The sequence below is a fragment of the Mustela erminea genome, chromosome 9, assembly GCF_009829155.1.
Source record: "Mustela erminea isolate mMusErm1 chromosome 9, mMusErm1.Pri, whole genome shotgun sequence".
NCBI lineage: Eukaryota > Metazoa > Chordata > Mammalia > Carnivora > Mustelidae > Mustela > Mustela erminea.
In genome coordinates this window covers 55636112-55649778 of record NC_045622.1, presented here as the reverse complement: position 1 = coordinate 55649778, position 13667 = coordinate 55636112, and the positions used below count along the sequence as shown (strand labels likewise).

The 13667-nt window shown below is 40.4% G+C and overlaps 1 protein-coding gene across 10 annotated transcripts in view; it reads right to left on the bottom strand.

Moving 5' to 3' along the window:
* C2CD3 (C2 domain containing 3 centriole elongation regulator) overlaps window positions 1-13667 on the bottom strand; it is a 146818-nt gene that overhangs the window by 40236 nt on the left and 92915 nt on the right. For all 10 annotated transcript variants that reach the window (XM_032358935.1, XM_032358937.1, XM_032358931.1 and 7 more), the window contains exons 25-26: window positions 5748-5886; window positions 3149-3213 (exon numbers count right to left, since the gene is read on the bottom strand). In XM_032358935.1, the coding sequence (XP_032214826.1) occupies window positions 3149-3213; window positions 5748-5886 (204 nt within the window). The remainder of the gene's footprint in view (window positions 1-3148; window positions 3214-5747; window positions 5887-13667) is intronic.

The window sequence follows — 13667 nt, the reverse complement described above, 5'->3', positions numbered from 1 at the left end:
TTCCCAGTTTCTTGTACATTCCGCTGGTGACACTGAACTCATTACACACTAACATTTGTTTGGAAAGTTTTCTCTTCTTTAGCCTAGGACCTACCTAAAAGCTAAGACCAAATATCATTCACTTTATGTTTCCTACACTCTTCATTCCGGCATAAATCTTCCCCCATCACGAGGAAGTTGATAAACAACCACTGAGAACACAAATGAACTGCCAATGTAGAGTGGGACAAGGAAGCAGTGCACCACAACAGCTAATCTGAGTGTGGCTTTGATTTGAAAACACATTACTTTAACACCCCAAACCTTGTCTCACATACACAATGAGAAGGACTGAACCACATTTAAGATCCTCTTCAACTTGGACAGTCTTTTTAAGAGTCTATGAACGTTTGACACTGTGTTCCTCAGAGTAGAGTCAAGTAATTCTTACCCAATGGGAGTGAAGAATGATGGCTAGAACCATTAATTTGCACTCCAAAGATTTTTTTTTATAGCTTTGCAAAGAAAAATAATCTTGTTTTATTTGGTTACCCATGCATAACCTATTCTTGACAGACTGTAACTTTAGGTAACAGGTTGAGGGTTTTTCCTAACACTACATCTCAAACATACCTGAGGAGAAATCAGGCTAAGTTGATTACTGAGAAAAACAATAGCTTTGAAGAGCTCAGTTTAATATCATATTTAGTGGGACAACCCATCATTCTTTCTTTGCAGTTCTATGTTCTCATGATCTCAAACTTACTTCATACTTTCTTTATTTCAGACTCTTGTATTTGCTGTTGCCTTTGACTATACTCTGTCATGCCCCTTCATTTCTCAGCTGAAGTATGCTCCAGGAAGCCTTCTCTGACATCGACAGTCTGAGTTAGACATTCCCTGCCTGTATTAGCCTAATCATACTATCTTCTAATTGTTTATCTCCACAACCCCCCCGACCCCACCTGCCGCCAGGGGACACAAGCTCCATGAGGGTAAAGACCATGTATGCCTTATTTTACATTTGAATCCCTAGCACTTAAGCATAGTGCCTATCACAGAGTAGGAACTCAAATATTTATTGAATATATTTATTGTTTGCATAGCTAAGGCCGTGTGGAAAGGCTGGAGTTAAGGGAAGAGTGGCATTTACCTCCACTGAGAGACAGAGTTAGGTAAGTATGGTCAGTTGGGTCTAGGCATTTTCCCCATCTCCATTTACAACAGGGTTTTACAGGATTCTCTAGTGGTCTTGGAAGATAGGGAATTTTGTTCTTCTCTATACCAAATAGCCTAACACAGTACCTGACACATAATAGGCATAATAAAAATAGCTCCATTTATTAAGCACCAATTATGTGCCAAGCATAATCTCTAATCTTTATAAAATCCTGTAGGGCAGGTACTATTGTCCTAATTTCATTATTAAGGAAACAATGACTCAAAGAGGTAAAGTGTTTTGGTTTAGGTCATATAAATTGTGAATGGCAAAACCAAAATTTGAATCCAGGTCTGTATTAAGACCAAAGTTACTCTTTTTTTTGCCTTGTTATAGTAAGAGCTGAACTGAGGCAAACCCTAGTCTGCCTGACAATCTGTGGGGAGTACTTTAGAGAAAAGAGAAGAATAGAATGCCAGGCAGAAGGGTGAATTCTAGTTAAATACAGCAGGAATTCCTTATGTTGATTCAGAGAAAATGGATTTATGATCAGTTCTGCCACATTTACAACATTAGGTGGGGGTGGGGGACATGATAAGTGAATCCAAGGCAGGAGCATGGGACGAATCATCAAAATTGGATTCACAGCATGATTTCCAAACTGAAGCACTAGAGGAGAGACAGATATTCCTTTACACACTGACTACTCTCAGGTCTTTATTAGGTTCTGGGGTTAGCTGTGAAACTTACCACTGGCAAATAAAAACTGTAAGGCTATAGACTCAAAACAACTGAGGGTTTAGAAACTAGGCCCTAGCAAGAATGTTAAAGAAGCTAGGTTTATAGGAGGGATTTAACTAAGACAAAATTTTCTAATTACAGAAGCTGTGAGATAGCTGGATGTCCTCATTCACTCACTTTCCCCATCCAATGTTACCAGAATGGTGAAGTACAAATGGTGAAGCCTGTATAGCCAGTCAGAACTGGGTTCAAATCCTGGCTCCACTGATTAATAAGTATATGACCTTCTAATTTCTTTGGGCCTGAGCTGTTACATTTTTAAGAATGAATGAATTAGGGGCACCTGGGTGGCTCAATGGGTTAAAGCCTCTGCCTTTGGTTCAGGTCATAATCTCAGGGTCCTGGGATCGAGCCCCATATCAGGCTCTCTGCTCAGTGGGGAGCCTGCCCCCCCCCACCTACTTCTGCTCTCTCTCTGTCAAATAAATAAATAAAATCTTAAAAAAAGAATTAAAAAAATGAATGAATTATGTTTTTACACGGTAGGATTAGAAATGTTTGTAAAGCTCTCAGCACACTGTCATTCACTAATAAGAACAATAAAAACAGATGGTTTTATCAAGTATCAGACACTCATTTAATTCTCCCACTGAGGTAGGTACTATTATTCCTATTTTATAAATAAAGAAACTGAAGCAAAGAGAAATTGAGTCATTCACCCAAGGTCATATTACCTTGTATGGGGTAAGAACTGGTATCTGAATCCCAGAGTGTAGCTTTAGAGTCTGTGCTCTTGATGTTGGATTATGCCTATTAATAATGGTAGCTGAATAAAACTAGGTTCAAGGATCATGATGCCAACACCTCTTAGAGGCTCTTGAAACAAGACTCTAGTTTTGTGTACAGCTTAAAAATGCTGGGGTGTTGGTTAATTAGCCAATAGAAGGTACAACATCATACAGGGGGTTGAAATCACTTGTGTATAGTAGGGTGTACACTGTGACCGATGAGATATAATTGGAAAGGTGAAATGTACTTGGACTTCTGCACTAAGCAGAAAGTCAAACAAAATGACATGACTTCTAAGGATTTAAATTTCCTGGGAGACTAACGTGGCCTTCTGTGAGATTCCCTCTAACACATACATGCGTCCCTGCATCACAAGTGCCATGGTTATGGTTTCACTTGGTTAAAAAAGGAAAGGATTGGAAACTGTCAACAGGATGTGAGCTTATTTTCAGACAGATATTCACAGAATAGAGTTCATACCTCCTTTATGCCAAACTTTGAAGACCAGAGTTTGTTGAGGGTCCAAAAGAAGCTCTTTTGATAGCCTATTAAGAAAAACATCCACCATAAATTAATGGTGTAGGAAGCATTTGCCATATGAAACTTAGATTTGAAGAGCATTTTGTAGTTTGCAAAGCACTTTCCTAACATTTTCATTTCAACTTCATGGTCATCTCCGAGGATATAGTTTTACTTTCACAGGTAAAATGAGGGATGGAAGCTCAGAGAGAAGTAACTTGCCAAGACTTGGAATCAGGCTCCCCTGATGTAGTACTTTCCCACCTGATGGTATCTGCCACATTCAAACTCTCTTTCTCAGGATGAGAGGGAGTGTGGAGAGGGAGCTCCTCAAGATGTAAGGAACAGTTTTACTGAAGCAGAGCCGGGTTTTCTTTTTATTTAATGTGGAAAACAGAATGGTAAGAAGGGAGAAGAGGGGAAAAACAACATCCACTGAGTGCCTACTGTGGGACAGGCACATTGCCTAGTATTTCATGTATGTGTAATCTGCACAGAAGCCTAGACATTGGCATTTTTATCCCTGCTTTACAGATGACAGAAGTGGGCTCAGAGAGGTGAAGTTACTTGCTCAAGATCACATGAGAATCAGTAAGTGGCAGGGCTGGACTTAAAGCTTAGTTTGTTTAATTCTAAAAGCCACACTCTACACAGGGAAGGCACCAAAATAAGAAAGTATCCATTTTCATATCAGAAAAGAAGTTGATATGCAGTTCAATAAACACCTCTAACACATTTAAGAAATGACTTATACAATTTTAAATTACAAAGATTTGGAAAGTTCCACACCAGGTGCCATTGCTTTAGGAGGAAATCCAGGAAAAACTAAGAGATTTAATTTCCTTCCCTAGATAACCCTGGGGAACTGGAGAGAACCCACTTCAAGACAACAGGAGGCACTGTGATAAAATGAAATAAGTACTGTGTCAAAAATCTGAATTCTACTTGGTGTTCAGAATACCCACCTCTGCATTCCAGCTCTGCTATGGTTACATGAGTGACCCTGGAGCCTCAAACATTTTGATCCCTGGCTTTCTTACCTGTTAAATGGGTTATTTTCTACCTATGAGGTAGAAAATAGGAGCATCAAATGAAATAATTTTGTGATAAAGCAATTGTAAACAGAACCTTTACTCATTTTTCTTCTCTTCTTTCCTCTGCTACCAACAGACTATGTAACCTCCCTGGTCTATAGTCTTAAATTTGAGGTGAGGGGATAAAATTAGAAGACCGTCAATGTCCCTTTGTCAAGTTCAAAATGTTACACTCTGAATGAATAAATCACCTTCAATTAGAAGCTTAGCCCTCTAGCCTCCTCCCTTTTAAGGCAGATTTGATATTTTAGATCAAATACCTGGCCATAACGGCGAGAATTTCTATGATTTCCAGTAATTCACCATAGATAGTACTGAGTTGTCACTGTAGTTCTAGCTCCTGACTCAGGTTGGCCTCTCAAATTTCAAAACACTGGACGTGTGAACAACTGCTGGGCTCAACTAGATATGGAAACACTGTGAGAAAGCAGCAGATCAGACATCATGTGGTATGGCTAGTGTTGGTGGACAAGTGAGAAACCTTGTAAAAGGTGATGCAGGATAAAGATAATGGTAAGTTGTTATACCAGAACTCACACTTTCAATGACGATGAAACAGATGTAATGAAAAAAGGGAGGATAAGCACTGGGCCTGAATGTCAGCCCCTGACCTCTGAACTGCACTGCAGCATGACCGACAGGGCTCCACCTCCAATTCTTTGAGTCTTCCAAAGGACATCTAACATTTGTGGAGCATCTGCTTTGTACCATGAGGTCATTTTTCTAAATGTCACCTAATTTGGACCTCACAATAACCCTGTAAAAATTAACCCCACTTTGCAGTTGAGGAATCTGAGGCTCAGAGACACAATTTAATTTGTTCACACAGCTAGTAAATGAGATGGGACTGGAGGCCAGGTCTGTCTAAGAGCAAAGCCCAGGCTCTTTCCAATGCAGCAGAAATCTTTTTCAAGGATGTACAATCCATAGCCTTTCCTGAAATTAGTTTGCTATTACCTTCTTCCCCCAAATAAATTGTGTACATTCTTCAATACTCAGCTGAATTATCTTATTTAAAATAAAAAGCTTTCCCTGAACTTCTAGGTTAATCTAAATTATCTTTCTGAGGCACTAGAATCATTTTTTGCTACTTTTACAGCACTTGTCACATTCTAATGTGTATTTTTCCAGGTAGACCATGAGTACTGCAATTGCAGGGACTGTCTTAATCATCTTTAATTCCCAGTCTCTATAACAGAGTGGGGCATCTAAGCGGTTTTCACTGAATAATTTTTGAGTTGTACTGAGCTCAAAAAGAGTTAAAAAAAAAAAATACTGCAGTAAGATCTTTAAACCACTACTAACTATGAATTCATAAGCACCAGGATTAAATAACTGCTTGATAAGAAAAGCATTTTCCAGGTCTGCTTAATATTGTTCCCTTTGTTATATCCCTTGATCTGAGTTTGTCTTCTGGAACAAAAAGGAGATTCTGGAAGGCTGATGGGATATCATATAATACAAACCTTGACTGCTGTTGAAAATTCCAGATGGGGGAATCTGTGTTTTCAACCACGTGGGTGTAGATAGGAGATGGATCATCAGCCGTTGCAAAAGATACACAACAACTGGGTATCAATACTTTCCGTTCTGTCAAGGGACTCCCTGAAATAGAACACAGTGGAATGACTGACTTTAGGGTGTCAGAAAGAACGTGCTAGAAGCCTCCCATTATACAGGTATAAGCAGGACCATTTCTAGCCTTCTCCTACCTTTAGGTCTTTGCTTGAGCTATTATTCTCTGTATCTGAAGTGTTTCTAGTGTCCTTTTTGCTATTAAAACTGTCCTTTCAAGGCTCAGTTCATAAATATTCCCCAGTGAGGGATCACTCCTCTCCGTGTGATGATGGAAAATACTGAATTGAGAAGAAAAAGAAACTGCAAACGCCCTAGACTCAGGAGTCACACAATCAATGATCAGCTCTGCGGTGCATGTTTTGTGGGACTTCAGGCAAGGCAGCTCTAGGCCACAGTAAGACAACCAGGCGATAGAGAAGTAAAGTGGCTTGCTCACTGCACATCTGGCTAACTAGCGTCTGTAAGACCCAGCCAGGTTTCCTGAGTTTCCAGGGTTTTTCCATTGCAATAGGTCTAATTAACTATTTGGTTAAGAGCTCCCCCTCTGGCCTGGAATGAATCCATGGTAATTTTTCCCTCAAGTGATGCCCAAATTTGCGTATTAACAAAAACTTAGGGGCGCCTGGGTGGCTCACTGGGTTAAGCCGCTGCCTTCAGCTCAGGTCATGATCTCGGGGTCCTGGGATCGAGTCCCATGTCGGGCTGCTGCTCAGCAGGGAGCCTGCTTCTCTCTCTCTCTGCCTGCCACTCTGTGTACTTGTGATCTCTCTGTCAAATAAATAAATAAATAAATCTTTAAAAAAACCAAAAACCAAAAAACCAAAAACCAAAAAACAAACAAAAACTTAATCCAGTTCCATTAAAGGAACATTAACTGACACTTTTCTCTGTGATACACACACATGCCCAGAGGAGTCAGGTTTGATTCCTGATTGGAGACAGACACACACAATTAAAATAAGAGAAAGCACAGGGAGCTTTGGGAACCCAAAGGGGCTCCTAACCGTGCCTGAGTAGGTAAAAGAGAACCTCTAAAGACTGATGATACCATAGATAATTTTGGTTTTTACTAAGTATAACTTAGATTAACCTAAATAACTTTACCTCTTTGTTCCTCAGTGCCTTATTCGTAAGACAGGGCTGGAGACACTTGTCATGTCTAGTGTAAGAATACAACTCTAACAAGTACTCAAGGTGACTCATAAAGAAAGGGTCTTCAGAACTTTCTCTAACAAAAATATTCAAGAAGCTCTTATTTTCAGAACCAGGACCACAATGGGGATCACAGAAAGTTCAAAACTCCTTCAGATTTAAGCTCTGCTGAGGGCAAAACTCATAATTCAGGACTGTTTGGAGAATTTCTGCATGCAACCTTGTATGCAAAATGATTTTCACAAGAGCTTGGCAAATTATGGCTGACTCAGGCAGTGTGGCATGAGTTGCCCTCAGCTACATGTTCTCAGATGATAAGAGTCAAAGAGAATCTGAGAGATGAACTTGTATGAGCATCACATTTTATAGTTGCGGAGAAGGGAAATGGGTTTGCTCAGTCATAAAGCAAGTTCATGGCTTAGCTAAGGTCAGAACCCAGTCCACTGACTCCCATTCCAGAACTACTACTATCATATCATCATTTGGAAGGCACATTTCAGAGAGATGACGTGCAGGTCTGTATTCTCAGGACCAAACACAGGGCCTGAAAGACACATAAACTTCGTGGGAGGGAAGACTATATGGATCTATCACTGAGGGTGGGAATCAGGGAGACAACAGATACCTCTGAAAGTCAGATATCCACCCTGATAAGTGTTCGGCCCTGGATAACAGAAAGAGGCCAAAGAAAAAGTGATTTATAGATTTGTGATTTATAATTCATATTAGAGATTTCAGAGGTATTAAGTATCATATTCACAAACAAGAGGACATTATTTCCTGCATCAGGAAGATGAGGGTGTTGTGGCAGAGAAATAACACAGTTCCAAAAATACACAGCTAGTGGAGAGACACCTTTCTAGCCATTTTCAGTGCAGACTAATATGTGATATGAAGGAGGAAAACTGTGTGGGAGTAGAGGTGGTGGTATGGGGGAGACTGGGGAACCTAGAGTGAGGTTTTGTGCTAAGAAAGGTAGTCAGTAGGCTTCAAAGTGATGGTGTCACCTTAGTCCATTCTCAAAAGATGAGTACATTTGTTGAAAAGGAGAGAAAAAGGCATTCTAGGAAGAGAAAGGAGCAGATCAAAGGCTTGGTAGTAAGAGAGAGAAAAGGGCTTTGGCAAAACGCAAATTGTGGAATTAAGATATGGTGAAAGATGAGGCTGAAAAGACTGATGAGGCCACATGGGAGGAACTCTGTGTGCTGTCACTGAGAGTGTGGGGGAAACAAAGCCACTAACAGTAAAGTATTTTCAGTTGAGAGAGATCGTATTTGTGGACCAGAATATAACCTCAGGAGCAGAATTAAAAAGATATTGGAAGAGAATACTGGAAGCAGCAACCATTGAGAGGGCTATCACATTTGTGCAAGTTTCTGAGGCTTGAGCAGGCAAGGTAGCACTAAGAATGGAGAAAAGGTGACAGAAATTTTGTACAAGAGGCTGTGGTCCTATACCATGTATCTGGATACAGTGGAACTTGGTAAGTATTTGTTGAATAATCTATTAATTCCTGTGACTTATCCCCTGTTAAATTCTCCATAAGCAACTCTCCTACAGGAGAGACAAAGTAGGAAACCAGAGGAGGTATTAAGGAGAAGGCAGCACTGGGCTGAAGCCTCAGGGTCATCCACTTCCTCATTTAACAAATATTTCTGGCTTATTATGTGTCAGATACAGTTCTAGGTGTTAAGAATTTAGTGTTAATAAACAAAACAATAATCCCTGTTTCTGTAGGACTCATATTCTTCTAGGAAGGGAAGAAAATAAACAAAACACATTATTAAAGGCTACAGGCAAAAAGAAAGTAGGAAAGACGGATAGAAAATGTTGGGGAGGAGCTAGAAATTTTAGATGGGTGGTCAGGGAAGGCCTTGTGAGACAAAGTCATTTCACTAAAGACATGCAAGATGTTAGGAATATTCCAAGCAGAGGAATATCAGATCCAAAGGTCCCAAGACAGGAGTCTGTTTGTATTTCAGAAAAAGCAAAGAGGAGCCAGCACGTTTGGAACAGGGTAAATGAGGGGAAGGGCAGGATGCCAGTTGGAGCTTGGTAGCTGGGGAAAGGGAGAAAGGAATCCAGGCTAAGAAAGGTGTGTGAGCAAAGGCCCAGGGAATGGCTTGTCGTTTGTGGTGGTAGGAAAGCAAAGGAAGCCACGCAGTACTGGAGGAAATCACCATTTTGCCATTCTTAGCCACTCTAAAATCAGGTCAGTTAGTCTCAGCTGAGCCCTTGGTCGAGCTCAGCAATCTTCTAACCATGATTCTCACAGCTCTCTTGCAATGTCCAGTCAAAGAGGATCAATTGCTATTGTGATCCCTGATGCCCTCCCTAAGCAAGCCCAGAACATACACTTTCCCACTTTAATACCTTTGTTTAAGTTGAAATATCCACCTGGAGTTTTATCTCCACCTTCCTGAAATCCTACTCATTCTAAAAGGTTCTCCTGATTTCTCAGACATCTCTCATCTCTCTGTTCTAAACTCTCTAAGCATTACATATTGTAGTGCCCTTTGGGCCTTCAGAACACTTTGCTTTATATATCCTTAACCGTGTGGCTGCTAACCTTCTCAATGGGGTAATCAGCTCTTGGAGGACAGAAGCCATGTGTCATTTGCTCCATTCTCTCTATATTTGGCATCGGCCCTGCAGAGATTTACCACTTGCAATGCAAGCCCAGGACTAGGTGTGTAATATATATACCCACCCTGGGCTAGAGTGACTGGTAAACACAGTGTAGACAGGATTAACTGGCAAACATAGCCATATTTCATACCTGAAAGGCAGAATGGTATACAGGAAAAGAGCACTGGCTTCAGATCCAGACATAGCTGGAATCAAATCCTGGCTTTCCAGAGCTTATTAACTGTGTAACTCAAGTCACTTTACCTTTTTGAGCTTTATAAAATGGGCAGGTACTATAATCTAATCATACCATCATTGCACTTGTGGTAAGGATGAAATGAGATTTAATGCACAAAAATGAGAATAAAACTCGGTACAAGGAGATGCTCAATAAATTATTGTTGAATTACTTTGCCAAGTCATATTTTAAAAATGTACTAAATGTTCTTCCCGTAAGAAGCCTGAAGAGAGCTCTGAAAATGGTTTGATATATACTTGGCCCAGAAAAGCCTACAAAATCACATGAATTGGGAGGTTCAAATCTTCATGCTGACTTTAAAAACACAGGTGAAACTGCCCACGCCATCAAGGGTATGTATATCTGAAAAGCCACCAAGTATGTGAAGGATGTCACTGTGCAGAAGCAACACGTGCCATCCTTCACTCCAATGGTGGAGTTGGTAGGTGTGCCCAGGCTAAACAGTGGGGTTGGACACAAGGTCAGTGGCCCAAGAAGAGTGCTGAAGTTTTACTGCATAGGCTTCAAATTGCTGAACTTAAGAATTTAGATGTAGGGCACCTGGGTGGCTCAGTTGATTATGTGGCTGCCTTCAGTTCAGATCATAATCCCTGGGTCCTGGGATTGAGTCCCCCATCAGTCCCCCATTGCCAGCAGAGAGTCTGCTTCTCCTTCTCCCTCTGCCCTTCCCTCTACCCCTACTTGTGCTCTCTCCCTCTCTGCCTCAAATAAATAACAAAATCTGACCAAAAAAAAAAAGAAAGAAGAGAGTTTAGATGTAGACTCTCTGGTTATGGAGCACATCCAGTGAACAAAGGCCCCAAGATGCCTCAGAGAACTGATAGGGCTTGTGGCTGGATGAACCCACACATGACTCTCCCTGCCACATGGAGAAGATCTTTACTAAAAAGAGCAGGTTGATTCTAAACTGAAGAGGAAGTTGCACAGAAAAAAACGATATCCAGAAGAAACTGGAGAAAGAAAAACTTATGGCCTGGGAGTAAATTTTGCAAAAAGTAAATGCAATGTAAATAAAAGTAAAAACAGAAAAAAAAAAAAAGTAACTTGCTGTCTAATGGAAAAGTTACAAGAATATTTGCATTGCTTTGTATTTGTACTTTTGCAATACGGGGATTCCCCCTAAAATGGAATGTAAACCCTATCTTTGCTATTTTAAATTCTACTTTATGCAATAACAATGAAACAGAACAATCTTGCAAAAAATAAATCTATTGATTTTTCTCTTTCAAAAAATTCCGTTTTGGGCACCTGGGTGGCTCAGTGGGTTAAAGCCTCTGTCTTCAGCTCAGGTCATGATCCCAGGGTCCTGGGAAAGAGCCCCACATCGGGCTCTCTGCTCAGCAGGGAGCCTGATTCCCTTCCTCTCTACCTACTTATGATCTCTGTCTGTCAAACAAATAAATAAAATCTTTAAAAAAAATTCAGTTTTTATATATTATAGTTGTCAAAAATAGCCTGCTATCGTGGGTCAATAAAAAAAAAAATTATTTCCCAGTTTTGTGACTCATATGGGATCTCATTATCTCTAATACAGTACAGCAAGGGCTGTACTTGGGGAAGACTTTGTCCTGAGATAAACCATTTCAAGGTTTCAAAGATAATGAGAAGGATAAGAGAACCTCAGGGGTCATTATAGCAGCTTATACTCATGGGAATAATGCCTGTTGGTGGTGTGTACAGAGAGAAATGAAATGAAAGGTAAGCAACAGTTACCATGGTGTGAATTTTGTTTCTGTTCCAACATAGCACAGATTGAGAGAGGCCAACACAGAGATGATAGGAGCTAAGTACGGAGGCCAAACGAAAAGATGTATATTGAAACCTGAGCTCACAGGTCTTTGATTATCTGGCTTACACAGCCATCACACATCTCAGAATTGTTAATTCCAACCATTTATAGATGAGAAATTCAAGACAGAGGGAGACAATAACTTACTCAAAGTCACACACATACAACTTACTGGCTGGGAATACATATTTGAGGGTATTTCTACTGGAATGTAAGCTCCACATGGGCACGATTTTTAGCTATTCTGTTCACTACTTTATGTCCAGCACTATACACTATGGTAAAGAGGGCAAAAAGTGCTGGGAGAGCAAACAGGAGAGGGGCCTTTATGTTAGGGAAACTGATAAACATCGAGTCTTAATAGAGGAGTTGGAATTAGCCACGGAAAAGAGAAGTGATGGCAAAGAAAGTTTTAGGAGTGATTACAAGGCTGAATAAAGAGTAAGGTAAGGGTTCCTTGTGCCATGGACACATGGATACATGGCTGTCTGGTGAGGTCGCTGGGCCTCTTCTTCTTAACAGTGTGTGTATAATCAGTATGAGTGGGTTTTTCCCCTTTTTTAAAAAAATTTTTATTTTTTAAATTAAATTAAATTTATTTATTTGACAGACAGAGATCACAAGTAGGCAGAGAGGCAGGCAGAGACAGGAGAGAGGAGGAAGCAGGCTCCCCGCCAAGCAGAGAGCCCGATGCAGGGCTCGATGCAGGGCTTGATGCGAGGCTCAATCCCAGGACCCTGGGACCATGACCTGAGCCGAAGGCAGAGGCCTTAACCCACTGAGCAACCCAAGTACCCCCCCTTTTCTTTTTTTTTTTAGAGAGGGAGAGAAGGAGGGAGAGGGGCAGAGGTAGAGGAATCTTCAGTAGGCTCCACATCATGTGGAGCTTGACGTGGGTTTCAATCTCATGACCCTGCGATCATGAACTGAGCTGAAATCAAGAGTTGGATGCTTAACAGACTGAGCCACCCAGGCACCCCATCGTCTGTGTGTTTTAAAGATTTTATTTATTTATTTTGGAGGGGAGAGTGAGAGAGAGAGCATGAGTTGGGGGGAGAGGCAGATGGAGAGGGAGAAGCAGGCTCCCCACTGAGCAGAAGAAAGCCCGATGTGGGCCTGGATCCAAGAACCCCAGGATCATGACCTGAGCCAAAGGCAGACATTTAACTGACTGAGCCATCCAGGTGCTGCTCTGTGTGTTTTTTAAAATGCATAATGTAAGATACACAGGATTACGTAAAAATCAAATTACATTAGCATTATCAAAATGCTAAAAAAGCAGTGACCTATTAGTATATATGCTTTATTAATATGTAACAAGATCTAACTATAGGTTTTACAACTACTATAATTTTGAAGTGATGATAGGTATAAAAAGATATTTGCAAGAACTACAATGTGATAGGAAAATACCTGTGATTTCTATTGCTGACAACATCACAGACAGGTACTATTAATATTACTGGGGTCTAGTGTTTATGATCACAACTGTAGGAAATGTTTAATTTTAGTTAGAGGTTAATAAAATCCAGATGTGATTATTTTCCTATCCAAGTTCACCATCTTGACTTTTTATTCTTAGGTCCTTTGGGGTTTAGGGATGCAGTCTTAAGAACTCTTGGTCCCAGGTACATAATGAAGATGGTCTGAGTAGGTAGCAATGGAAAGGAGAAAAAGAGTCCTGAGAGAAATTTAAGAGATACAACAATTTAATGAAATTGATGATATGATGGTGGATAAGGAAAAGAGAAGTACCTAAGATTGATATGATGGTAGATAAAGGAAAAGAGAAGTACCTAAGTTGATACTCAGGTTTCTGGACTGGGGAACTTATGATATGCGAAATTAATATATAACTGGCAATGTCCACTTAAGTTCAGAAAGGCTTTCATGTTGCTTCAACTTTTAGGCTTGAGAAATATAATTATCGATTAAGATGTTGCAGATTCTGTCATGATCTCCAAGATTTATGAAGCCAGG